Source organism: Gallinula chloropus (genome assembly GCF_964237585.1).
Source record: "Gallinula chloropus genome assembly, chromosome: 1".
Lineage (NCBI taxonomy): Eukaryota > Metazoa > Chordata > Aves > Gruiformes > Rallidae > Gallinula > Gallinula chloropus.
In genome coordinates, this window is record NC_140085.1 from 146,322,999 (window position 1) to 146,350,660 (window position 27,662).

General features: G+C 53.4%; 1 protein-coding gene across 1 annotated transcript; it reads left to right on the forward strand.

Annotated features, from left to right (window-relative positions):
- Positions 1-3,035: 3,035 nt before the first annotated feature.
- Positions 3,036-4,358, forward strand: POU3F3 (POU class 3 homeobox 3; the record flags this gene model as incomplete). The annotated part of the gene is made up of 1 exon (XM_084278585.1): positions 3,036-4,358. The coding sequence occupies one exon, from the start codon at positions 3,036-3,038 to the stop codon at positions 4,356-4,358; it is 1,323 nt and encodes a 440-aa protein (XP_084134711.1).
- Positions 4,359-27,662: the final 23,304 nt, after the last annotated feature.

Sequence of the window (27,662 nt, forward strand, 5' to 3'; positions counted from 1 at the left end):
TTTATTCAATGAAATCTGTGTTGGATCTTTTATATATATAAAAAAGAAACCTTTGGAGGACGCATGGGAACAAAAAAAATGAAATAAAATCGTTCTGTTTGGGGTTTAGTTACCAATGCCCTTCAGATCCCCACGCTGCGCTTTAATGGTTTCTCTAAACCCACCTTACCTACCGTGGTATTTGTGGTGGGTTTTTTCCCGTACGAGCCGGGGGGCTGGACAGAGCCCTGAACACCGGGCACTGCCGGGCGGCCGGCGGGGCTGGCTCCGCGGGTGCGGAGCGGCGCGGAGGGCGCTGCGAGCGGGACGCGGCTCACCGCCTCTCGGGGCCAAATTATTCGGCGTGCGAAGGAGGGGAGCGGGGCGGGCAGGGCCGGGAGGGGGACGGACGGACACACGGGACCGACAGCGGCGACGCTCCCCCGTTTTAAGGTCCGCACCGTGCGTGCTTTCCCTGTGCGGGCCCCGTTCCGCTCGGGAAGCGTGTGCGGGGCGGCGTGCGTGGGACGGCTCGGCACGGCGGCGGCGGTCATTAGCAGCGCCGTGTCCCCTGAATGTCCGAGCGGTGTTATTGCACCGGCAGTCCCCGAGGAGCGTTCAATTTGCCCTTGTTTTTGTTGCCACTTTCTCTTTTTCCCTGGTTCACTGAGGTTGCCTGTGCGCAGCGTTTCCGCTCGGTCGCATCTCTCCCACCCCCCTCCTCGCTCCCTCCCTCCCTCCCTCACCCACCCCCCCCACCACCACCCGCCTTCCCCCCGCCCCCCTTAACTCTTTCCGCTGGACGAGAAATAATACAGCGTTTCATGCCGCGGGGCCGGCTCCCTGCGAGACACCCGCGGCTCGCAGGGCAAGCCTGGCCGCCGGTTCCCCTTGCTGCCTCCCCCCACCGACGGGGCGGCCCTTCGCCCGGGCTGCCGGGCCGGCCTCCCGGCGTGACGGCTGCGGGCGGGCAGCCGGGGGCCCTGGGCGCACCCCGGGGTGCGGGGGTGGACAAAGGGAGGAGGGGGCGGGCGGGGGGCGGACGCCTCCGGGGCAGAGAGGCGGAGGGGCGGGAAGGGGGGGGGGGGGGCGCAGCTCTGGGTGCCGGTGCGGGCACTGCCGGGGGGGAGAAGATGCGTGTGCGCGGCGCTGGCATCCTCGGCGTTCCCACCCCCGCCGGCTTCGGCGTCGTTATTATTGTTATTATTATTGTAGTTGCTGTTATTATTAATTATTACCGCCCCCCCCCCCTTTCCGTTTCCCCCCCTCCCCCTTCTCCGTGCGGTCGCCCTGCCCGAGCGGCGGCGGGAGAGCTCCGAGGTGCGTGCGTCTGCCGGGTAGGAAGAGTTAAGAGGCGGAGGGAGGAGGGCAGGGAGGGATGGAGGGAAGGAGGGAGGAGGGAGGGGAGAGGGAGGAGGGAGGGATGGAGGGAGGGAAGGAAAGGGAAGGTGTGGGGGGGGGGAGCGTGGGGGGCGGGGGGGGGGGCGACTTCCAGCTCCGACGCCACTTTGCCTAAATTAAAAAGCAGCCAATCGGAACGGCCGGAAGGGGGGCCGCGCGGCCGGCGGCGGGCTGTCCGTCACGGGGCGGGCAGCCAATCGGCGGGGGCGGCGGCGGCCGGCTTCCTCGCGGCGGGGCCGGGTGGTGGCGGCGCGGGCGGCGGCGGCGGGCAGACGGCGGGAGGGAGGGAGGGGAGGGGAGGGGAGGGGAGGGAGGGAGGGAGGGGAAGGAGGGGAGGGCGCGGGCACGGCCCGGGAGAGGGAGGCGGGGAGAGGCGAGCGGCGGGACTCCGGCACCGCCAGTGCGCGCTGCCAGCCCGGCAGCCAACTTCCCCGCTGGAGTTAGTGTATAAAGGATACCATATATGCACACACACATACACACACCTCTCCACCAAGGCGCTCCTCCTCCGCCTCCTCCCTCGACCAACTGCTGGAATTAAAATAAAAAAAAAAAAAAAAAAAAGCAAAACAAACACCAAAAAAAAAAAGCCAACCAACAACAAAACAACAAACCGAGCGAGCGAGCGAGCGAGCGGGAGAGGCACAGAAACAATCCGCGAGGTAACGAGAAATCTTCAACTTTTCGATTTTTTCTTTTTTTACTTTTTCTTTTTTTTTTTTTCTCCTTCTCTTCTTGCCTTCCAACCGCCTCAAGGAAAGGTAGAGAGAGAGAGAGAGAGAGAGAGAGAGAGGAAAAAAAAATGTCTTATCCAGAGCGTGACTCTAGCAAGAAGGCTCCGGCAGGACTCTTGTTTCAAAGGGGACAAAGTGCTCCAGCAACAGCACAACTTTGAGAAATGCATCATCACCACCATCACCACCATCATCATCACAGGAAGTTTTCTTAGGACACCAACAAAACTTGCAAATAAAAGAGCAAAAGGAGATCGAGGAGCCGAGGAGAGAGAGAGAGAGAGAGGAAAGACACAGAGAGAGACAGAACAAGGAAAATATACCCACACACAAAGCCTTAAAGGAAGAAGAAAAGGAAAAGTTTCGCTCTGAGAGGGGAAGGCTGAGAGCTGGAGATGTACTCCTAGGGGAGCGGAGGGGAGAAGGCACGGGGGCTTTTTGATCCCCCCCCCCCTCACTTCTTTTTCGCTTTTTAGCCTTTGTTTGGTTTCCTCCCTGCGAGCGGCAAACTCGGACGAGAAGAAGGCGGAGGAAAAATATACGTACAGCTAAATATTTCTCTTTTTCTTGGGGGGGGGGGGGGGGAAAGAAGAAGGGAAGAAAAAGCGATTTTTTAAAAAAAAAAAAAAAAAAAGGCGAAGCGAGAGCCGGCGACTGCTGCAAAGAGCGCGCCGCGGAGCGGAGCGGAGGCAGGACGGCCGGCGGACGGGCGGAGGAGAGCGCGCCGCGGAGCGCTAGCAGGTGAACCCCGCGCCCCGGCGCCCCGGCGAGGCTGGGAAGGCGGCGGCGGCGGCGGCGGCGCGGGCGGCGGCCCCGGCAGCGGCCCCGGCAGCGCCGGGCAAGGGCGCTCGCGGCGGGCGCCCGGCAGCCGGCGGCGGCGCGGCGGCGCGGCGGGGGCGAGCGGCGGGCGGCGGGCGCGGGATGGCCGCGGCCACCTCTAACCCCTACCTCCCCGGCAACGGCATCCTGTCGGCCGGCTCCATCGTCCACGCGGACTCGGGCGGCGGCGGCGGCGGCGGCGGCGGCGGCATGCAGCCGGGCAGCGTGGCCGTCACCTCGGTAGCGGGCGGCTACCGCGGCGACCCGGCGGCCAAGATGGTCCAGAGCGACTTCATGCCGGGCGCCATGGCCGCCAGCAACGGCGGCCATATGCTGAGCCATGCCCACCAGTGGGTGACAGCCCTGCCCCACGCCGCCGCCGCCGCCGCCGCCGCTGCCGCCGCCGCCGCCGCCGAAGCGGGCTCGCCCTGGTCCGGCAGCCCCGTGGGCATGACGGGCAGTCCCCAGCAGCCGCCGCCGCCGCCCGACGTCAAGGGCAGCGGCGGGCGCGACGACCTGCACTCGGGCGCGGCGCTGCACCACCGGCCGCCCCACCTGGGCCCCCCGCACCAGGGGCACCCGGCGGCCTGGGGGGCGGCGGCGGCCGCCCACCTGCCCTCCATGGCCGGCGGGCAGCAGCAGCAGCAGTCGCTCCTCTACTCGCAGCCCGGGGGCTTCACGGTGAACGGCATGCTGAGCCCCCCCCCCGGCGGGCAGAGCCTGGTGCACCCGGGGCTGGTGCGCGGCGAGACGCCGGAGCTGGGCGAGCACCCCGGGCACCACCACCACCACCACCACCAGCACCCCGGGCACCACCCGCCGCACCACGGCGGCGTCAACAGCCACGACCCGCACTCGGACGAGGACACGCCGACCTCCGACGACCTGGAGCAGTTCGCCAAGCAGTTCAAGCAGCGGCGGATTAAGCTGGGCTTCACCCAGGCCGACGTGGGGCTGGCGCTGGGCACCCTCTACGGCAACGTCTTCTCGCAGACCACCATCTGCCGCTTCGAGGCCCTGCAGCTCAGCTTCAAGAACATGTGCAAGCTGAAGCCTTTGTTGAACAAGTGGCTGGAGGAAGCCGACTCCTCCACGGGCAGCCCCACCAGCATCGACAAGATCGCCGCCCAGGGCAGGAAGAGGAAGAAGCGGACCTCCATCGAGGTGAGTGTCAAGGGGGCCTTGGAGAGCCACTTTCTGAAATGCCCCAAGCCCTCCGCCCAGGAGATTACGAACCTAGCGGACAGCCTGCAGCTGGAGAAGGAGGTGGTCAGGGTTTGGTTTTGCAATCGGAGGCAGAAAGAGAAACGGATGACCCCCCCGGGGATCCAGCAGCAGACCCCCGACGATGTCTACTCCCAGGTCGGCACCGTCAACTCCGACACGCCGCCCCCTCACCACGGACTGCAGACCAGCGTGCAGTGAGGGGCACCGCGGCCGGGCCGGGGGGCGCGGGGGGGGCAGCGCGGGCCGGGCCGGGCCGGGCACCGCCGCCGGCACCGGCACCGACAACGACACCGGCACCGGCACCGCCGCGCACACCCGCACGCTCACACAGACACACTCACACACGCACGCACGCACGCACACACACACACACAGACACACACACGATCCAGGCTCGTTCAGACTGCTTGTGTTTATATATATATGGATATATGCGTGCATCTATATATATATAAGATCGATACCAATAGGGAGCGGTGGAGAAGGTCGATCCGGGCGAGAGCGTTTAGACCGTGTTGGGAAAACGGGGTGGAGATGCGTAATGCACCAAAACTGCAGATGTGCCGGGGGGTTGGTTGTGGGGAGAGGGCTTGGGCGGGTGGGCTTGGGCTTTTTTTTGTTGTTTGTTTGGTTTTTTTAATTATTATTATTATTTGTTTTATTTCCCACTCTCCAAATTAGCCCCCCTCTCGCAGCCAGGAACACCACTGATGTCTGCACCTCTTCTCTCCCCTCCTTCCCCCCTATCCCCCCTCCCCGCACTCTCCCCCCTATCCCCAAAAGGGCTCTCTTCTATGAATCACGGAAACTTTTCCCCCCTCCTTTCTCTCTCTCCTTCTTTCTCTCTCTCTTTTTTTTTTTTTTGTTTGTTTGTTTTAATTTTTTTTGGTTGTTGTTTTAAATGGGAGCAATCCAAAAAAAAAAAAAAAGGGGAAGCAGAAGCAAAATAATCTGGTTAATCAGAGGGTGCCTGCTGCACTCCAGCACCCTGTTTTTCTTGGCCAAACCGTAGAATTTTGGTGCAAGGCAGACATCCACTCTGAAAACATATATATCTATATATCTATATATTCTGCAAAATGAAAGGGGCCACTTTTTTTCCAGGAAAGAAAAGAAATATGCACACAGCACTAAAAACAAGCAGACTGCATAGGGAAGCAAATACATATATATATATTTATCTATATATATAGGTATAGCTATAGAACAAAAATATGGAAAAATAAATGCCCGCACGCCGAAAAACTGACCCTGAGGAGAAAGGGGGGAGGGACAGACGCCGGGGGAGGGTGGGAGAAGGAGAGGCTGTTGGTCCCAAAAGTTCGAGCTCTGTAGAAGGACTTTGCATGGATTAAGGGAACCAGCGAGAGAAAGGGAAATAATTTAGGGCTGTCAAAGTCCTGCTCCTGACGGCTGCCAATCATCATGGAAGAGTCATAAAAAAAATCCACTGCTAATATTTTTTTTATTAATATTTTTATTTTTTATTTCTGGACTGATTCAGATAAAGGGATTTAGAAGGACTGAGCATCTGCAGCTGCACTTATCTGAACTTCTCCTCTCCTAAATCCGTTGCCAACTTTGATTGAATGGGTGCTGTGGATGTGATTATATAATACTGCCATTTCCAAGCAGTGTTTTTGGTAGGTTTTAATAAACAGACTTTTCAAAAAGACGGCAATATAGAATTGTTAGATCCGTTGTTGATCTAAAAAAAATTTGCTTTATATTTTCATTAAATGACTTCTTTTAATATTTTATTCAGAATACCTATGAACTGCTGCAAAACGGTAATTTATTTTTTCCCCAGATCTTGTATTACGTGTTTTTTTCAGACGAGCACAAATCAAAATGAAATGAAAATATGGACAGTTGTTAGGTAATAAGGGTATCTTTTGATGTGATAATTTGATTGTAATTTAATTTGAGTAGTGATTCCGTAAGAGCTGATTGAGAAAATAAATTTGTTAGAATGAAATAGTCTGTGTCTGATGCATAAACACTGTGTCGAAAAAAAAAAAAAAGAAAAAAAAGGGGAAAAAAAGTTATCTGAAGGGAAATACTGCAAATGCTGAAGGGAGAGAGAAAAAAAAAAAAATAGAGGGTCCGACCTGCTGGCTGCACGCCCCCCGTGCTCCCTGGCAGTGCCGCCCTCAGCATCCCTGCCGCTGGCACTCTGTGCCCGTCCCTCCGCCGAGCCAGTGCCCGTGGCCTCTTCCCTCAACCCGGGGACCCTGTGTCACGGGGAAGGAAGGCGAGATTAGACATCCTCAGATGCCACCTTGTCTCGGGAAAGGGCCGTGTCGGTGGGGTTTAAGGTTTGCACTCCGGTGCGGGCGATGCCTGAGCCTACCCGCTGGTGGTGAATGGCCGATGCTGAGAGCAGGGATGTTTCCAAAAGTTCAGCCTTGTTTTCTCTCCTTTCAAACTGAGGCTTGGGAGGGGGTGGGGGTTGAGGGGTGGGGGGAGGTGGTGGTGTGGGGGGCGCGCGCGTGTGTGTGTGGGGTGGTTAAGTTATAATTTATTTTGACGCATTTTATGTCTGTATAAATAATTGTATTTAATGTGTATCTATAATTTAAAGATAAGGTACTATTTTTCTTCCTTTTTCTTTTTTGGTTTGTTTCCCAGAAAAAGGGTCTATAGAATAATACTTCCAGCATCATCCTACCTGCGGTCCGCCTAGCTCATCTTTCCTGTTGTTGCCGTTGCTGCTGTTGTTGTTGTCGTTGTTGGTTTAGGGTTTGGGGTTTTGTTTATTTTTTTTGCTTTCCTGCGGGGTATGAAGTGGTGTAGCCCAGTTTTCCCCTCCACTCCGCCGTACGTAGCGCTGCCGTGGCTCCTTTGCGAACAGACGCGTGTGTGTCGGTAACGTCGGAGGTGCCCGTAGGTGCAGCAGCTTCGCCTGCCGTGTTTACCCGCTGTAATTTATTGCAGTGTAGGGACAAGTGAGTGACCGCTCCAACTCCCTTCGCCTTGAAGCGGGGAGGTTGTGGGAACTAGAGAGCTGCATCTAACGCCTCCGCCCGCCCCCCAACGATACTCTACCGGAGAATAAGGTGTTTTGTTTTGGGTTTGGTTGGGGTTTTTTTTTTTTTCCTTTTATGATCCGTGTCGTCCGTGGTTCCTCCCGCACCTTCCTCTTCCCCCCCCCCCACTCCCACGTCCGCGCGTCGTCCGTCCGTCACCCGTCTCCCCCACACACACCCCCCTCCCCAGCTTTGCTTCTTTACGTGCTATCGAGGCAGGGGTTTACCCCAGAAAACTGCTGTAGGAACAACAAACGTTTTTTTCCCTTTTCAGATAGGCCTTGTGTCAGTCCATAAATCAAAGCCAACCTGAGAGCCGGGCGCCGGGATGCATTATTTTAACACCAGCTCGTAGTAAATATCACCGTCGGTTTGATTTGTGAAATCCGAAAGGCCCTACTGACACGGAGGAAAGGGGGAAGGGGGGGGGGGGGGGGGGGAAGAGAGAAGAAGAAGGGGGGGGGGGGTGAAACCACAACCAACCCAACAAAGGGAAAGAAAACGCGAAAGGGTAAAGGAGGCTCTTTCTTTTGTTCGTTTTAGCAAAAGCTCCTGGCTAATTTGGCAGCTCGGGAGGGGAAAGGCCGGGCGCGGGAGGCTGGCGGGCAGGCTGGCAGCGCCGGGCTCCGCGCCGGGTGCCGGGTACCGTTAGCACGTGAGGTGGGATCCCGTTTTTCACACACGAAGGGGAGCGGTTTGTTAGGCACGGAGAAGGTCTATTTAAATTTCTGAGTGGTATTTGGTTACTGGATTTGGATGGCAACAAAGAGCCAACGTGAGGCTTCACACTGGTTTCTGTTAAAAGGCAACCTTTGCGGGTTGCTGCCTAAGAAAAGCTGGGATTTGGGATTTAGGCTGGAGGAGTAGCGTTTGGTCGGAGGGACTGGCGAAACGTGCCCCTTCCGTGGACTTGTTATGCACAAAAAGTGAGGCCACAGGCGCTCCCCCCCATCCCGCTTCTCTCCCCTCCCGCCCCCCCTCCTTTCACCCCCCTTCCCCGCCCCCGAGAAACTGAATCCTTTGAATGTATTTAGGAATTTCAGGGTTGTGAGTCTATGAGATAACAAGAGGTAGATAATAACTGAGAGGGTTTGCGCTAAGGGTTATATTGTTACACGTGTAAATAATGAAAATATTGTTATATATCTCCAGATCTCTTAATGAATTTAGTAATTGTATTCATTTATAATATCAGTGTTCTGTGCTTGGTAACTGAGTCGGCATAATTTTCCTTACTCCTTTTTCTTCTTTTTTTTTTTCCTTCCCCCCCCCCCTTTTTTTTTCTTCTTTCCCCCCACCCTCCCCACCCCTCCCCCCCCCATGCGTAAAGGAAAGCCAAATGTTTTACAAAGTTCTGTTTGATCAGTCTGGGTAATCCCGAGATGTGATTATTTATAGTTTACATTTTCATATCCTGCGGTCCTCTCTACTACGCCCCAGTCTTCTCACTCACATCCCATCCTTCCCCCCGTCAAGTCTGTACTCAATAAATCATTTTCAGGTGTATTTAAAATAGTCATCTAACTGCTGTTGATCCGCGTATTTTCCGGGAATTTAGCAAAGAGCTCTACCTTGGTTTAAGAAACGCAGCGGTTCCTTATCGGATCTTTACAGAATCCTTATGCTTTAATGTAGTGACTCGTGTTTGCACATTACAATGCTCATAACTTGTTTTGTATGAATGGTTTTAAATGGAACGTTTAGAGAATAATCGGTTCTAATATGAAATGCAGTATATACTATTGATAATTTTATCAATAAGTGTAATATTTTAAATAATTTTAACAATTAAATTTGTTTTTTTAAATTATATATTTGTAAAATATTTATCCTGTTGAAAGCAACAATATATTGTTGTATTTATTCGTTTATTTTTGTAATAAATGATCAACATCTTCAAGCTACAGCTAAAGCGATACTTCTATATATTTACTCAGGGATACCTTTTTGAGGCGCAGAGCTACTTGCTCCCATTCGCACGAGAGTGTAAAGATGACCTCTGTAACTGGCAGGCTGCTGCAGGACCAAACTGTGGGCGTTGAGCTTCTTCGCCACATGTACTTTAGTTTGCTTAAGTTCCAGGGTAATTAATCAAACTCTAAAAGGGACGCAACAAGTCCCTTTGGCCTCGGAGGCAGGCGCGGAGCGAGCGCTTTTAGGACAGGGACCGGTTTTGCTCAAAGCAGGATGGCGAGGAGCTCGGTGGCCTGTGGCGAGAGGGATGGATTGGATGGATGGATGGAGAGAGCGGAGGAGATGCAGGGAGGTGGTTACCCCATCGGTATTTTCAGTTGCAGTTTGGAATAATGGAGCGGGCGCAGCCTTCAATAGGCGGCGGGAGAGAGGGGGGAGAAAGGCAGCGAGCGACCCCGCGGTATCAATGACACAGCAGTAGGGAGCTTTTTTTGGCTGAGAGGCTTTGGCGAGACAAAAAGCTGAGGGGTGAAGGCCGAGCGGGGGAAGGCTCGCCGCCGGTCCCGTCCTCACCGACGCCAAAGGAGCAGCCGGGGCCGCGGGGGCGCCCACGGGGCCGCGCCGTCGGGGCAGTGCCGGGACCCGGCCCTCTTCGCACCCCCCCAAACCCACCCACCCTCCTTCTCAGCACCCCCACCCACCCTTTCTCCCCAGGGGCGGCCGCGGACACGGGTCCCGCTCCGCGCCTCACGCCTCGCACGGGTTTCCTCGTGCGTCGCGTTTCCCCACGCGTGGGAAGGCCGGTCCGGGGCAGCGCCGACGGGGCGGCCCTGCGGTGCCCCGGCCGCTCTCCCTCTCCGGCGGGCCGGCCCGGGAGGCGGGCGGCCCGGGGGAGCCGGCGGGCGGGCGGCGCGGTGCGGCGGCGGCAGCTGCTGCGGGTCCCACAAGTTGTTTTCCTCGTGGCGACCATTCAGCAAAACGCAGGATCCTTTCTCCAAGATTTAAATTTCGCGGATGAATTACCATACAGCGGTTGCTTAGCAACTAAATTCAAGCCGGGCTAAGAATATGCAAGCTTTTTGTATTCTCATTAATAAAAATGCCACTCTGACACAGCAACCTGACTTTGGATCACTGCAACTTCTGTAAAAGCCATAGGAGAATACAAACCGGCTCCTCCATTTAATTACAGATCAGAGTGGCTTGAAATGTGATGTTTTGTTAATCTATCTTCCTAAAAGCGATGTAAAAAATAACGGCTTTTCAAGAGCAGTGGAAAACTACTTTTTTTAATGGAGCTGTCTCCTGGTGCTACTGATGGCTGTAAAGCGAAACCTTTTTCTGAGTCACACTTTCAAGTAGCATCCCCCCCCCCCTTCCGTTTTGAGTTTCTTGAAATCAAAAAACATTAAGACATTTGGAGCCGGGGGGAGGGAGGGGAGGAAAAGAAACCCCCAAACCCAATAATAAACTAATAAAAACAAACAGGCTGCAGCCGACCAGCGCGTTAGAGAGGCGAGCATCGCTCAGGGAAGGGAAAGGGGGATTCAAAACGTCAAGGTGCAGCCCCAGCCAGGCACAGACCCACGGCCCGGGGTGCAGCCCGGCGTTGCTCCGAAGCAGGAGGGTCTCTTTGGCTTAAAGTGCGTGGGTACTTCGGCTGGGGAGGGAGGGAGAAAAAAAAGCCTTCGGGGACACCTTGTTGAACGTTTCTCTCCAAAATTTATTTCCCCTTCTGCTAACATTTACTTTATATTGCTCTTAGATCGGCGGAGATAAGATCTTGGCGTTAGATTCTGGCACCAGGCACCCAATCTCGTATATATGGGAGAATGACCTCATCAGAGGAGGACTGTGTGTATAGATAGGATTATTTAAACATAGACTAGACACCTACATATAAATCTATATATAAAGATGTGTGTGTATGAGATATATATATATATGTGTGTGTGTGTGTGTGTGTGTACGCCTTTAGCAGTTCCAAAACCCGTCCTGCCAGCCCCGAAGCCTGCGGGCAGGGCCGACTTCCCCCGCAGGCTTTGGGGGGAAGGGAGGGTAGCCCCTCTCCGCGGGGCAGCAGGAGGGAGCCCCGGGGCGCGGCCGCGGCGGCGCAGGGCGCTGGCAGCCGGGGCTGGGGCTGCCTCTCCTTGCCTACCATTGTGTGCGGGCAGCTGCCCGCGGGAAGGGCTGCCTTTGGGACGGGGCACTGGCTGCGGGGGCCGCCCGGTTGCTTGTACTGACGGCTGGGGGTGGGTGGGGGGGTGTTGGCTGTGGTGCTTTTTTAGCGACAAACAGTTAAAACCCAACTTTTTCTTCCCTTCATTCCTCCCGTCCCCCCTCCCCCCTTATATTTCTTCTTTGGGTTTTGACCCGTTGAAAGTGCTAACATCGAGCCTGAATTGTAAAAACCCCCAAGCCACGTAAGAAGTTCAGGCATGTGGGGTTCTCCTCCCCCCTCCCCCTTTTTTTTTTTAATTGTCTTTTTTATATATTTTAAATTTTTTTTTCCTCCCCGAAGGGGTTTGCCTGCAGGAGGGAAAGGGGAACTTGGAGATCTGTCCGAGCTGTGCAGCTCACTGAGGAATCAGGGGGTCCCCCTCCCTTCTTTTCCAACCCACCCCCTACCACCACCACCCTCCCCCCTTCTCTTTTTCTCTTTTAACGTTTTCTTTTCTGCCCTGAAAGGGGGAGGATGGCTTGAAGGGGGGTGGTCGAGGGAGGTAGGCATTTTCCTAACCTAAGTTTGTGATGGGGAGAGCACTCTCTCTCTCTCAACAGGATTTAGTCTCTACTCAGTTTAAAATGTAGAACAACAGACAAAAAAATATTAAAATCCCATATAACAAATACCAAGGGAAGAGAGGCAGTGAAGTGAGAACCTGTGAAGACTAGAGTCCCCCTGAAACTCAAGCTCACCCAAAGCTTTAGCAGAGTGTTTTGCTTCTCTCCTCAACGGTTGTAGGATGAGTATCACAAGGCTACAGCATAAATAATCACATTCCCTTCCATTTTGCATCTCTCTCTCTCTCTCTCTAACAGAGTTGAGATTAAAAGCCAAAATCCGAGCACAGCCCTTACAGAGTGGTTGAATTGTGCCAGTACATATGTTTCCCACTCACATGTTGAAAACTGTACCTTCAAACATAGGCTTGTTTCTGATAGCTTGCATTTCTTCAGCTACAAGGAGGGGGATAAAAAGCTAAACAGAACTTTTCTGAATTGTTCCTCTTGCTCACATCAGCGGGGTGAAAAGGCAGCATTACATCAGCTCCATACCTCCTATGCAAACAGGGAAGGTTTGACAAGACCAGCTCACTGGCATAGCCGAACGGACAGAGATCTTTATTTTAGCCTTGGGGTGGTTCGAACCGATTCGACACCAGCACTGAGCTCCACCACAGTGTTTGGGTTGGGAACAAACTCTCCTCTGCGTTAATGTGAAGTGGGGACCTGCTGCTCCTTGATGCCGGATGCCTGGTCGCTCCAAGTGTCCCTTCGCTGTCCTTCTTGCAAGGTGCAAGATACAGAGAAGAGTTTCCACTCACAGGGATAGTGCTTTCAGAGCAGACCACTGCACTGTGACTTCCAGAGTCCAGGCACAGGGTCCCAGCAGAATTATTTCTTCCTCAGAAGGAGCCTAAGGTGGGAACGGGGAAAATGGATTAGAAAGGGGGAACCATCTGGGGACTGTTACCCTCACGGGTAGTAGGCCTGCTCTTAAACACAATGTCAAGGCACCGAGATGTGCATGTGAAATGACAAAGACAGATGCTATTTCTTCCTGAGGTCCACGTTGAGTGGAGAAAGCCAAAGGGCTGTTGACTGTCTTGTGTCCGGGGCCATCCTTTCAAATTGAAATGAATTGATTTAAAAAAGCAGGGACTGGCTAATGGGGAACCGCATGGCTGCTATATTTATGTGCATCAAACCGAAATTTAAACAACTTGAGGCAGTGTGGGCTGTATAAACGTTTTATATATAGTAACCTTTTTGTTATTAGTTTTGGAAATGCTTGGTGCTACTCCCCTGCCAGCGCTCCATAGAGCTGACTATACAGCATTCAGCCCGCGCTACAGTCGAGTGGGGACTGTTTGCTCAACAACTCCAGGCTCCATTTCCAACTGGAGTACTAATGTACGCTCTGAGCTGGTCACATAAACCCAGGTAGCCCAACGTATGGAGACCACTTTGCCAAGCAGGCAGCTAAAATACAAAAAGTAGGAGGATGGCTGTAAGGGAGGTGTGGGCTGTGGGGGGGTCTCCTGAGCAGGTTGGTTTGGATGCCCCTCCTGCCCTGTGTGAGAGCTGTGTGAGAACATCCTCTGAAGCTGAGTTTGGGCTCATATCTCCACCTCCCCTTCAAGTTTGAGATGCTGCGAGTATTTACCAAGTACAAAAGAAATGAGAAGTGCTGGGCATTGATCATTATTATATCCCTTCCCAGACAGAAAATGGGCCCAGGACAGGAGAGCTGAAACTAATCTTTCTAAAGGAGGGAAATAAACGGGTTGGTGAAGGATTGTGCTGGAGTAATAAATATATCTTTCATCCTCTGGATCTCTCATTCAAAACAGGGGCCCATCTGCCTGAATGGGACATTTCTCAGAAAAATCTATTAGGTATTTGTTCCAGGGTCCACGCTAAAGCCACAGACCAAATGTAAGGTGCAAAGCTCTCCATTTCCTTCTCTCTCTCTCATGCATCCCCACACAGATGCAAACATACACTCCCTTCTCTTCCTAAAATAATAAAATACCCTCTCCCCAGTTCTGCCACCTTCTCTGTTTTATGCAGATCCATACTCAAATGTGTACCAAAATTCTTAACTCAGTTTGCTGAAATCGTCTAGATTGTCGAGGAAATTAAACTAAACAAGGAGCTGTGTGAAATGTTGAACTTTAAATACCATCCGCTACCTCGAGAAGAAGAAAATGAGTCAATAAACGCTCAGGTTTCTGCTACCTTTAGATTATCGTAATTAAAAGAATTATTTTGTTAGGAGCTTTTTGTTTGGTTTTGGTGGTGGTTTGTTTTGGTGGGTTGGGTTTTGTGTGTGTGTGTTTTGGTTTTTTTTTTTTTCCCTTTGTGGTTAGCATGGTGAGAAATACCTCATGTTCTAATTGTGGGTGTTTGAAAAGAATGCTCTTTCCTTTTTGATTTTGGGCCGAAGGACAGGGTTATGGTTTTGTTTTAACGATGGATACGGATGTGTGTAATCTTACGGGCGTACATGTATTTCTGTGAATGCCAGGCGAGATGACAATATCATTCTCAGCAGCCCAGAAGAGGCATGTTTTACCTGAGGAGCTGGGCTTGGGCTGGATGCTGCTGTTGTTCTAGGTCTGGGTTGGTTTGGGTTTTTTTTAATTGTCCTGCCTATTCTCTCAAGTCAATATTAATGCCATAGAGCACGGCTGAGGCCAGGGCTGAGTGAGCCCCGTCATTAACAATAGCATAAACAAAGGAAGGGGACCAGTTACCTTGACATTAGATGCCCGCTTTGTTCCCGAGCCTCCAACTGCATCCTGAAGCCCATACAGGGAAGTATTGCCTACGGGAATGAATAATCCACTCCAGCTATTGTCCCAAATCCCCTGGAAAACAAAACAACACAACCAAAACAAAGATGACAACACACCCCCGCTCCGCACGGAGCCTGCGAATGGTTTCATCCCCTCCTGCCTTTCCCAGCACTTCTCCTGGCCGCTCTCATTACAGACCCTCTCCCCGACCAGCGCTGACCGCTGCAGCCCACAGGCGCCTCCCGCTTTGCGCAAGGACCCCTGTTCCCAGGTTTCCAGGAGGAAGGGGAATGGACCAATACCCCCCCCCCTACCCCCCCCCCCCCCCCCCCGCTCTGGGGAGGGCGAGGGGGCTGTGCGCTCCTGTGGCTCCGCAGCCGGGCCGGGTCCTTCCCGCTGCCGGGCCGCACCCGGGGGGCTCCGCGTTAGACGGGGCGGCCAGGTGGGGTGGGGTGGGGTGGGCTTGGGGGGCTGCCCTCCGGCCGACCAAGCCGTGTTCGACCCCCTCTCCTCTTGTCAGCAGGTAGAAGGGTTTCACCCCCTCCCCGCGGAGTGGCCTAGCCCAGGGGCAGAGCAACATCCCCACGCACCGCCGTGGGGATGCGAGAGAGGAGGGGTGAGGGGTGGCAGGCGACCGTGTCTGCGTGTGTGTGATCTCCATTGTCCTTCCAGCTTCGCCCTCGCGGGGCGGTTTCCCCCGTGGAGGAGCCCACCCGGCGCTGCCCTCCCTGCCTGTTTGCTGCCTGGCAGGCTCTGCTCCATAGCCCCCTGTATTTGGCACAAACGCCCGGAGCAGCCCCCCTGCTCACGCCCGACCGAGGGAACCTGCGTGGAGTGGGAACGTCTCTTTCCTCTGCCAAAATAATTAAGCTCCTCACATTTCGGTTTTATCTTCCCCCTGCTCCTACAGTCCCATGCTGTGGCCGTCGGGGCAGGCAGAGGGATGGATAGGAGACACCCTCCTCCCCCTCCCTCCCCCCAAAGGTTGCGGGGGGCTGTTTTGATTCCCTCAAGAAGGGGGAGCCGGGCCAAGGCCACGGCAGCAGTTCTGCGGGGCTCAGCCCCGAGCCGGCCACCCTCGGGGAGCAGCTTTTGTTCCCTCTGCGCTGGGAGGGGAGCAAGTTAAAGTCCCGGGAACCTCGCAGTTTCTCCTGGCTCTCCCGTAGAAGACCCTCTGTTGTAGCCCGAGGTAGAGAGGGAGGCTTTCGGAGACAAATCAAATCCCAGATGCAGCCAAATCCATCCTCGCAACGTGTGTGTGTGTGTGCGGGGTGTGTGTGTGGATCTGGGGGGTAGCAAAGGAGGTGTTTTGAACCTGAAGCCTTTGCTTCAAAGGTTAAGAGCTTCCCTGTCAAACGCCGGGGTAAAGAACACCAACATCACTGCGAATCTCAAAGCACTGAAAATAGCGCTAAGAAACCCCGAGGATCCGCCACCGGTTCCTTTTTTTCCCGGGACATTAGGAGAGGCTTTTCTCGGAGGTGCTTGTGACAAGGCCAGCGGGAGCTGCGGCTGCCCTTGCAGGGGGGAGGAGGTGGGGGGGGGGAGGGGGGAAGGAGTGGGGGGGCGACCCGGGTTGCAGGGAAGGGCTTTGCGGGCCGGGGCCGACGGGTTCCCCCCCCACCCCCGCCTCCTCCCGCACCTGCAATCTCTGCCTGCTTCAGGGACCCGGTGGCTACTGTCGGGGACCCCTCCTCCGGGCTGTGCCAGAAGCAAACCCACCCCCAAATCCTCCCCCCCCGCCCGCCCCCGTGGCGCGCCCGGGACTCGCTCCCGCTGGGAGCCTCGGCGGCCGGGTAGGGGCCGGCCCCGGCAGCCCTTTATGCACAGCGGTCAGCAGCCGGGTTGTAGGTTTGCAGCTGCATGCAAATAAATCCCCGGCAATAATCTAATACCCGTGTGCCGCCCCGACGACAAAGTGGTGCCGCAGACGCGAGTGCTTTTTAGTTCTTTATTTATCTTTCAGTTTTATTTTTTTGACCTACCCAGGTCCGGCAACCAAATAAAGATGGGGAAGGGGGGAGGGAGAGGGGGAGAAAGTTGGTTAATACGCGTGTTTCATCAAACGCAGCCTGCTTTCGTGATACGCGAGAGCCGAGGATCTGTTTCCCGCACACCTGCGAGGACACCAGGACCCGTCCCGGCTGGAGAAAACGATTCCACGCGTGATGAGCAGGAACGAGATGTCTCACCGACCCGTTCGCCCGCGGCCACCTTGTCTCTTCCGTTCCCACGTGGAAAATGCATCTCTTCCCTCAATTTCCATTGACTTATAGCTGTATTCGATACGGGACGGGACGGGGTGTGGGGTGGGATATATAATTTTGTACGCTGCCTTCTCTTGCAGGTAAAAGGGTTTGGAGTTTTTTATCTGTTTCAGGGCTCTCCGAGGGGAAGGGGTGTCTGTTGGTTGTTTTTAGTTACTTGCCCGCCTTAAGCAAAGGCTGAGAAGAGTCAATGGGATGAAGGGAAGAAAAAAAATAATAAAAGGGGTGAATCTTTAAGAAAGATCCGGAGTGAGAGAATACAAAAGAAATTAAACCTCAAAACCATCCCAGCAACCCAATTCCAGAGAGGATGGGAGGGAGTAGGGCTTCCCAATTGCCACTCTGCGGACTACCATAAAGGAAAAACAAAACAAAACAACAACACAGTGAAAGCTGGGGCAGGGGGAGAGGTTTACTTTTGCAAAGTAAACGACAAGCAATCCTTCGTGACACCTGGTGCCCCCCGGGCAGTCTCGGTTCTCCTCACCCCAACCCCCCGCCCCCGACCCCCGGGACCCGAGGAGCCAGTAGGACCCGGGCGCAGCGCCCAGCCCGGCGGGACACACACGACCGCCGGTTTTCCCCAGCGCAACCCACCGCTCTCCGTCCCTCCCGCCCTTAACTTCGGGAGGGGGTGGTGTCATTATTATTATGGAAAACCCGGTTTCACTGGCAGAAGAGGGGCAGCTGGACGTCCAGCCTCCCCTCCCCCTTCCCCCCGCCAGCTCCCCCTCGGGGGTGCGGGCAGTCGGTGCACGGCCCCCAGCCTCGCCAGGCCGACCCCAGCCACGGCCGGGTCCACCTGAGCCAGGGCCCGCTCTGCTTTCGCGTTTCACCCCTCGGGGAGGGAATGTTTCACGGCAGCCGTCGTGCCGGGAACAAACGGGCCGCCCTGCGACCAGCTGGCCAAGCAGCGACGGCCCTCGTACCCCCCTTCCCCGGCCCATCGCCCCCGGGGGCTTTCCCAGGCTTTGCCCAACTCCCAACTTTCCTCCGCGGCCTTGCCCTTCCCGGCTCTCTTCGCTACGCCCCTTCTCAGTCCGGTGCCCCCAGCACCCAAGTCCGACGGCGGTGGGGAGGTTGGGGTGAGGCAGAGCGGGGCGGGGTGGGGGGCAACATCCCCTCGGTGTCTCGGCTGCCTATCCACATGGCCCGGCTTTTCCTTCCCTCCCTGGCACGCACAGAACCCGGCCCCCAGCTGCTGCTTGTCCCTTCGGGAGAGGGGGGAGGGCTTTTTTCTTCTCCCACCCCGCCCTCCCCTTCCCAAGCCCTCCTGGGACGGGCTCCCTGGAGAGGGTTCAGCGCTCCGCCGAGCACCCTTCGGCCTCGCTGCCCACCGATGCCTCCTTGTCTCCGGCGACGAAACAAAAGCCCCCGCAGCAAAGCGGCCAAGCAAAGATGCACAGCAAAGCTCAAGCCCCCTGCCCTCTCCACAGTGAGCACTGCAGAGGGAAATCTGCCTCCGGACCTTCGTTCCTAAGCCCGGGAGTCCCTCCTGCTTGGCCGCTTTCGGCAGAAGAAAGAGGAGTTTGTCGCCCAAGTTGCCCCCAGTGACCAGACGCGGGCACCGGGACGACGTTGCGCTGATTTCCCCAACCCAAAAGGAAATCTCTGGGCACGGGGGTCGGTGCTGGCGGTCGGGGAGGGGCCCCGAACACCCCCTGCCCCCTCAGCCAGGCTCCTCTCCTCTCTCTTTGAAACTGTGTTTAAAACAGCAGCTGAAACACAATTAATTGTAACTGATTAACATGGATTAGTTTGGCCTCCAAAGCACTTTAAGTCAATTCAGCAGCCATAATAATAATTAATTCATTAATAAGTACTATTGGTGCTTCATCGCTAACGCCAAGAAAAGTTTCCCTGCGAAGTACAGGTGGCAGGGAGTGCTAAAATGAAAACATTTGCATGCAACTTTTTAACCAGAAGGGAAAGCACTTTGGTTATATTTGGAGACATGTGTCTCACACATTTCCCCCTTTTTTTGTAAACTATGTAAGAATAAACATTACAGCTCTGGGCTTTTAATTTCTCCAGATGGAATCATAAAGTACCTAGTAGATTTTTTTTTCCCTTTTTTAAAATTTTTTTTTTTATATATACTCTACAATTGAGGACACATGTCTGCTTTCCCAATGAGGACCGAGAAAGCAACTTAATTTGAAGGCATAACTACTGAACCACATTTTGAATAACACACTCGAACAAGTTCACTTTAAAAGGCAGGAAACCGCTAAGAGCACAGCACTGAAAAGTTGCTGCTTCCCACTTGAGCTGCAGTGAAAGATCGCCCGCCTGACCTTCACGTACACTTTGCCGCTTCGGGCACATTCAGAGGTATAGACGCATATAGCTGGCAGGGGTCCGGCCGCGGGGGGGGGGGACTTTTTCCAAGGCTTTCGAATCCCCCCCCACCGCCCCCTCTTTGAGGAGGGTGGGGTGATGAAGATGAGGGGGGCTGTGGTTCTCCCCACTCGCCGCAGAATGGAGAAGCTGCTCGAGAGCCCACCCCCGGCGCGGCGGAGGAGCCCCCTGAGGCGCGGTGACAAGAGAGGTGTCCTCCTGTCTGTGTCGTGTCACCCCCCGCTCCCCCCGCCTCCGGCTGAACCAAGGGGGTTCACTCACCCTCCCGGCGCTCCGCTCCTCGCACTCAGGCTTTGCGCACTCGGCAAAGCACTCTCGTGGAGGGAGGGAGCCCCGAAACCCCACCGCTCCCCTGCCTTAGGGATGCGCGCATGCTGAGGGGGTCGGAAGCCCCTGGGCTGGGTGGAAAATAATACGAAAAAGAAAGGGGAAAAAAAGCGGCCAAGGACTATCTTTCTTCCCTAACCGTATTATCATGTTTGGTCGATTGGGTTTTTTTTTCCACCAGTGTTTTTTTTTTTGTTTGTTTGTTTGTTGTTGGTTTGTTATTTTTTTATTTTTGTGATGGGAATGAGCAAAATAGCCCACTCATCTCCCTAACTACACTCGGGCTCCCCCCTCCTCCCCAGCTCCCTCCCTCTTCCCCTTCTTCCCCCCCCCCGCCCCGGTTCTGACTTACATGTGTTTAGAGCAACGGGAAGGGGCTCCCAACTGGACAGAGGGTGCGTTTAAAGTGTGGATGATTTACTCCCCTACAATTCAGGTCCCGCGTGTGAGCCTCCAGCCCCGCGTCAGCTGGGCGCTGCAGACAAACAGCGTTAAATATGCATAAGGAACAGTTCGCTTTCTTAAAGGAGAACTTACCCCACCGGAAAGTTCGCAGCCCGACGGCAGGCACAGGGGAGAGGGGGACGCGGGGGCGGCATTTGCGTCGGGGCAGCCCTGACCCCTTCCCAAGGTGTTTCGCCCACACGCTCAGCGACGGGGCTGGGGGGCGGGGAGACCCAGCCGCCTTCCCGCTCGGGACCGGGCGAAGAAGTGACGATGGCGAGTCGGTCCCCGGCTGACGCAGTTGCGTTTGAGCAGGGCAGCGCTTTCACCCAGCAGCATCGCCCCCGTAACTCCCTTCCTCGGCCGGGATGGGCGAGGGGCAGAGCCGTGCACCGAGGGCAGCCCCGCTCCGGCGGGTCCCCGCGGCAGCCACCGACCGGCTGCCCGAAAACCCGGGGCGGGGGGGGGGGGGGGGGCTTGAAACACCGCGTCCCAAACCGGAGGAAAACTCCGAAGTAATAACAAAACAAAAAAGAACAGAAACGGGGCGGGGGGTAGGAAGGATAATGAGACAGTCAAACAGCAGAGCCCAGGCGGGCTGTGCAGATTGCTCGAGCAGCTTTTTGGAAAGGAAAAGTAACGCGGGGGAGGGACGGGAACCTGCGCGCCGGTTTCGCCGAGCTCCCTCGTTAGGAGCCGGCCTGCGCCCACCCCTCCGCCCCCGGCAGGACCTTCCTTTTGGGTGTAACGCCGGCTCCTCCGGGCCCCTGCTCGCCCATTGCCCACCGCCTTGCCCTGGGGTCCCTGGGGACCGAACCCAGTTCGCCCCCGCGGGGGTGCGGGCAGCCCCGGGCGCTCCCCGCGGGGAAGGGGCACCCCGCTGCCGGGTGCCGTTCCCCCAAACCCTCCCCACCCCCCTTCCCTTGCCCTCCAGCCCTCTGTGGGGCCGGCACTCCTCGTTTCGGACAATAAGAGGGTTATTTTTGTACCCTTTTCTTCCCCCCCCTCCCCTCTCCACACGTGGTTGCAAGGTCTGTAGCGCCATCTAACGGGAGTCGCCCGGGCCGGGCCGCGCCGCCGAGGGCACGGCGCTACCGGGGCGCTACCGGGGCGCTACCGGGGCGCTACCGCGGCGCTACCGGGGCGCAGCCCGGGCCGGCCCCGCCGCTTCGGCCCAGCCGGGGTTCTGTCCCCCCACAGCCCGCTCCTCCCGGCAGCTCCCGACTCCCCTACTCCTCGGAAACGCCGAAACTCGGAGCGGGGCGGGAGGGAAGGATATATTTATTTGCTCCTTTTTTCTTTGCTCTTTTCTTCTTTTTCTCCTTTTTTTTAAAAAAAAAAAATAAATTAGAGCACGGCTGTCCCAGGCAATACAGACTCCGACCGCATCGCGCTGCAATGGCACGTCCCGCGGGGCGCGGAGGGGCGCGGGGGACACCCCGGCCCTCGGGAGCGGGGTGGTGGAGAAAGGGACTGGGGTGGGATGACTCTTGGGAGCGAGGAGGTGTCCTTGGCAAGTGGAGGGGTGCTGATCCTCTCAACAAAATCTGCCTGAAAGGTGCCCTCTAACCCGGCCGGGGAGTTATCCCCCAGGAGCTTCCCACAGCCTCTGGAATTTGATTTTCATTTACTATGTTGCTGTAGCTCTGAAGAGCTGGTAGAGCTGCTTTTATTGTTGCTGTTTTGTTGTTGTTGTTGTTGGGGTTTTTGGGGGGTGAGGAATGAAAGGAAAAGCAAGAAAGAAAAGCCCGACAGAGTTGAGGTGGATGGGGGGAGGGCCTCCCAGCCCAGCATGTTTGACTTCTTTCCCTCTTCTGGGAGGTTCAGGAGTGCCCCAGCCAGCTGCTGCACCTCACAAGTGAATAAGGACCCCCCACTTCTACTGCTCCTTTGCTATCTCAGGAAAGTCTCTGTTCCTGAAACTTTAGAGCACATGCTAATTTTTAAGGTTAAATGATGATGCTGCCCTTTTGCCAGTGTGCAGCCACACCTGTGCTCAAAGCCAGAGTGACACATTTTTTTTTGGGGGGGGGGGGGGGTGGGCAGCTCACCAAGTCCTCTCACTTCATTTAAGGCACCAAGTGCCTGGATGAGGAGCCTGCTCACCCCAGGCACATGGCATGGGCAGCAAAAAGAAGCAAACTCTCCTGGACATGCTTGGGCTCACGTGAGATCACAGCCAGTCTCTACAGGGGCTTGTCTCTCTATTGCACTTGGCATCTCCAAGGGCTTGGGTTAGAACGAGAGGATACAGGCATTTCTGTTGAATCAGGATAGAGGCTTGAAACTTTAGGTTTGAAGTTTACCTTCATTTTGCTTCCATATTTTTGTTACAGATATGAACTGAACAGGAGCTATGTCTTCAATTACTTGTACTGACTTTGCTGCATGTTGGCAGGGAGTCCCAAAGAGGCACAGAAATCTTTCTGCCTGTGCCTCAGGTCATAAAAAATGGTAGCATGGTCTTTGGCTAACAACAGCTGTATTTGCATCAGCCACTCAAACTTTGTCTATTTTTTAGCCCAGGCTGTCCAATGCTTTGGACATCACTTCTGCATGTAGTGAATCCTGTGTGATTTACATGGCCAGGTTACATTTGCCAAAGCGATTTTGGGCAGATTATGTACCTGAGCACCACTGACTTCCATCAGTTCTGAAGTTTACCACTACTAAGGCATCGATGGCCCAGCCCAAACAGAGGGTTTAGCCTACGAACACCTGTGTGAGGTCCTGACTTCCTCCAGACACCAGCAGGGAGACAAAAGCCTAAAGAGTTACGAATCTAAATTGTTTGTTGTATGTGTCTTAAACGTTAGTCTTAAAGCCTATACTAAAATATTTAGGTTCTAAATCCCTCTTTGTTTTGATGTAACATCTGAAACATCTTTGAAGGGACCTGCACTGTTTGAGAATGGGATTCATCAGCCTAGGTAGTCTATGCCTTCTGAACATCTAAGTATGTTGAAAAACCTGCACCTTGAAATTCAACTCTGAAGTTCCCTGACAGCCAGAACGGCACCTTTTATGTGTTCTTTCCTGTTGCACCATACAGAGCAAAATCTTCCTACACACCAGAAGGAATCAGAGGTGCAGGGTTACCAGGGCTTCATCCTTTTTGATTGTGCTGTACCATAGGCCACCAAAAAACCCCAGATAATTAAGTGTCTGTAGTGAATGCCTGATCAATCCTCTGCTGCTTGGCCAAATTTTACAGGGTTTTGCATTTTCAGAGGTGGAAGTGTGATTCATAATCCCTGTCCCATTTAATCTTCCGACACCTTATGATCACTAATAATTAAAAATGACACACATTTATTCTGGTATCAAGATGAGGCTGGTAAATAGAAACTAAATTTTGCATGACAAAACCCAAATGGAATGCTGGTTTTACAGACAGGAAAACATACTATGTATATCCACAGATGGGAATAGATTTTCATTCTCTAGTCTGTAAATGCTCACCTTGTTCAGTGATTGAGAAGAAGGGCAATTTCTCTCTACACTGAAATAAGAACACATTTTCGGGTGTACGGACAATAGCTGATAGTCTGGTGGGGAGGTCTCAGAGTAGGCATGAAAAATCAGACTCACTCCAGTTCATTAGCCACCAATGAGGAGTTAACGTTAGAGAGGTTTATAGAATCATAGAATCACAGAATAGGTTAGTTTGGGAGGGACCTTTAAAGGCCATCCAGTCCAACCCCCTGCAGTAAGCAGGGACGTCTTCCCTAGATCAGGTTGCTCAGAGCCCCATCAAGCCTGACCTTGTATGTCTCTGGGGATTGTGACTGGATCCAATGAAGGATTTATATGTCTTAAAAGTTAGTTGTCTCAGTACTTAACTTTCAAGTGCCTTGCCCCAAGACTGGCATCCCTAATGTTGTGCTTGGCACTGGGGCTCACTGTACTGTGAGTGGAGAAGGCACCTACAGGCGAATCTTTTGTGCCTTGCCCAAAGCCGTACTGTCCAGCAAAGGGCAGGAACAGCAGAGAAGCCCAGGCTTGTGGTTACATTGGGAAGTGTGAATTATTGGTTTTAACTGAGAGAATCTTTTGAACTAAGAAAGGAGAAGTTTTTCCTCCGCTTTTACGTGAAGAGTGACAGGAAGACAGCTGCGTGATGTCTTTCAGGTGAAGGATTCCCCATGCTTGATCTTCAGTCACCCCACAAGGGGTGTGAGTCTGGAAAGATGGCAGGTGGCACATTTTGATGTCACAGCTTATAGCTTGGGAAAGGTCTTCCTGACACTGGCGAGGGAGACCTACTTTTAGCTTTACAGGAGCAGATATTAATTTGTTTCTCTCAGGTAGGACATAGAGTTTGTAATTCGACCTAAGATATGACACCTATTTTCTTTCACTATACAATCTAGGGTACCTTGGGGTTTTCTTTATCATTCAAAGAAGTTAAGCTTTGGCTTTGAAATTATTTCAGCATTGTGAGTTTTCTCATACTTGAAAGATGCAAACAGCTCCTTGAGCTAACTCAAGGCAATGCATTTCCCAGGTCAGTCCCAGGAGGACCATAGGCAGGATCAGCTGTGGCAAGTCAAAGGTACTTTTTGCTGTGCCACTCACAGGGGTTAGCCCATCCTAAGCTTTTGATCCTGAAGTTGCTGAAGTTGCAGTTGGGGAGGTTTCTGTTCCTCCAAAGTCCTTTGCTGAACTGTTGGTGAGTTATGTGATGGGGTACTTTTTTTTTCCTCTTTTTTTTTTTTTTTTTCTGAGACGTTAGTTTTCTGGTGTAGAAAGACAAGGGATCAAACTCTTTTGGGGTTTTTCTAGTAAAGCAAGGAGCACATGAATTCCTTTGTACAGAATCAAAGCATCTTAGAATCACAGGATTGTTTAGGTTGGAAAACATCTTTAATATCACTGAGCCCAGACATTAGCCCAGCACTGCCAATTCCACCACTAAGCCATGTCCCTAAGAGCCACATCTGCATGTCTTTTAAATAGCCTCAGGGCTATTTAGGCTCAGGGGACTCTACTGCTTCCCTGGGCAGCCTGTTCCAGTGCTTGACAACCCTTTCTGTGAAGAATTTTTTCCCAATATCCTGTCTAAACATCCCCTGGCACAACTTGAGGTCATTTCTTCTTGTTCTATTCCTTGTTACTTGGGACCCACACCCCCCTGGCTACAACCTCCTTTCAGGTAGTTTTAAAGAGTGGGAAGGTGTCCCCTCAGCCTCCTCTTCTCCAGGCTAAACAACCCTGGTGCCCTCTGCCACTCCTCACAAGACTTGTGCTCTAGACCTTTCCCCAGCTTCACTGCTCTTCTTTGGACAAGCTCCAGCACCTCAATGTCCTTCTTGAAGTGAGGGGCCCAAAACTGAACATGTTACTCGTGGTGCAGCCTCACCAGTGCTAAGTATACTGTGCTTCATCTACATGAAGGTATTTGATTAAAACTGGAGTAGTTTTTAGAAGTGCTTGGGAATAAGTAGGCTCAGTGAGTTCTTAGTCCCTCTGTAATTCACGACCCCTTCATGTAGATGCCAATGTTTTGACTTGGCTGACTATCTTTAATATTTGGGTTTAAAACTTTTGGCCCATGTGTTCTGTTTCCTCAGGCAGGGCCCTCTAATCTTTAACTTTTACCATAGAAAAATCTTAATGTTTTCAAGGTTTCACCTTGCTAGCAATATGGTTTGAATCAGATACACTGCACAGAGACTATTTTGAGTTTTAAAAAGAACAACCTTCTGGTTTTATTTCTGCAGGTATGAATAAAAATCCAAGAGGTCCTGTGTTTAGAACTTGCCTTCTCCTGATAGCAGACAGCATGAACACTCTGATGTGGATCAGTGATACAACATGTTTTACTTCATTAGAAACACAACCTAGACATTAAAAACAGCCTGCTGAAGAATCATATTCATTTTGTAATCATGTAATTTCACAATCAAGGGCTTACTATCCCTCCCCCTGCCCTGTCCCCCCTTTAGGACTGCCCATTTATGGACATCTGATACCAATAAGTTTATGATACCTATTCCTAAAAGCAGTGTGCCTGCATTTCAAATGTGGCTCCAGCAGTTGAGTTATCAGATCCAGCGCTGACTGCAGATGGGATTTATCTTCACTAACTTTAGCCAGATACTGGTTAATCTGCAGGCCAAGCCCGGGCTCCCTCTGTATTCAGTGGAGAAAGACGGAAGGCGATTCATGCCAGCTAGCGTAGACACCTATGAAAGGGAGGGTTGAATCACCTTTTGAAGTTGCCTCCATTGCTCAGTGGATTACAGCAGGATGCCAGACAGCTAGCTTAGCTGTAGCATACCTGTCCAAATGGCTGAGGTCTGGGTAGATGGATCCTGTCCTACCTCTCCATAGGCAGTGCAGACAAGGACAGGCTGCCTCCAGTGCCCTCTCAGGGGTCAGGACTAGTCAAGGCAAGCTGTTGTTACCGTGTGTGAGTGCATTTTGCCCATATCAAACAAAATCTCTTGGATGGGCTCACTTTTAAAAAACAGGCCTGACTTATACTGTAGCCAGAGTAAAAATGTTCAGGAAACATGACCCAAGCCTGCAGCAGCTCATTTGATCAATCTACAGAGATGCCAGCTGAAATGCAGTTTTACTTTGGCACCCTTTTATTTGCCATCCAGGCTGTGGTGCTTCTTTGAGGCATGAAGTCTTCTAGGTTTTCTTCATGTCAGGGTGAGCGGGACCCTCCCTTTTGTTCAAATATTTTCTGCATAACCATATGAGTCTAGGAGCCAGGCAATAAAGGAAATACCAAGCAGCATGAGACTGGTCATAAAAAAACAACAAACCAAAGACCTCCAAATCCCAAACCAAAACCTGGCAGAAATGAATACAGGGATACCTTCTCATGTGGTTGTGCTGGGGTTAAATACACCCATTTACCGAGGGCTGGCACACACAGCTTGTATGGAGTTAGATTTATGAAATGATAAACTCAAAACTTTTCTCTCTCTACCCAGTTAGTGAGACCTCATGAACTGGGAGGTGTCAAGGCAACGGAGCTGCTGTGCTGTGCTGTGGTGGAAGAGACATCAAAGAATCATAGAATTGTAGGGGTTGGAAGGGACCTCGAGAGATAATCGGGTCCGACCCCCCTGCCAAAGCAGCTCCCTAGGACAGGTCGCACAGGGAGGCATCCAGGTGGGTCTTGAATATCTCCAGAGAAGGAGACTCCTCATCTCCCTGGGCAGCCTGTCCCAGGGCTCTGTCACCCTCACTGTGAAAAAGTTCTTCTGCATATTGGTGTGGAACTCCCTGTGCTCCAACTTCAGGCCATTGACATACATACCCCAAATCCCTTTTTTGTGTATTTTGCTTTAAAGGTCTGTGAGTCTGCGGGAGCCAGGTTGGGGTGGGGGTGGGGGATCAATCACAGCCAGCCTGGAGGGGTCAGCAGCCTGAGACTGCCTGCATTACTGGGCTGAAAACATGTGAGTTGCCAGGGCCATGGTGCAAGACGGGTGCTGGACAGGTGAATCTCAAGAGTAGAATGAAACATGGGGAATGGCTGATTAACAGTGGCAGAAGCAGTTTCTTCAGAAGAACGTATGTCGGGGAGCCCTGTCCCTGTTATTAAACATTACACTCCAAAGACCTTTCTGCAGAAGCAGCAGAAGCAGGTGGACCCCTGTGGACAGAGGAGAA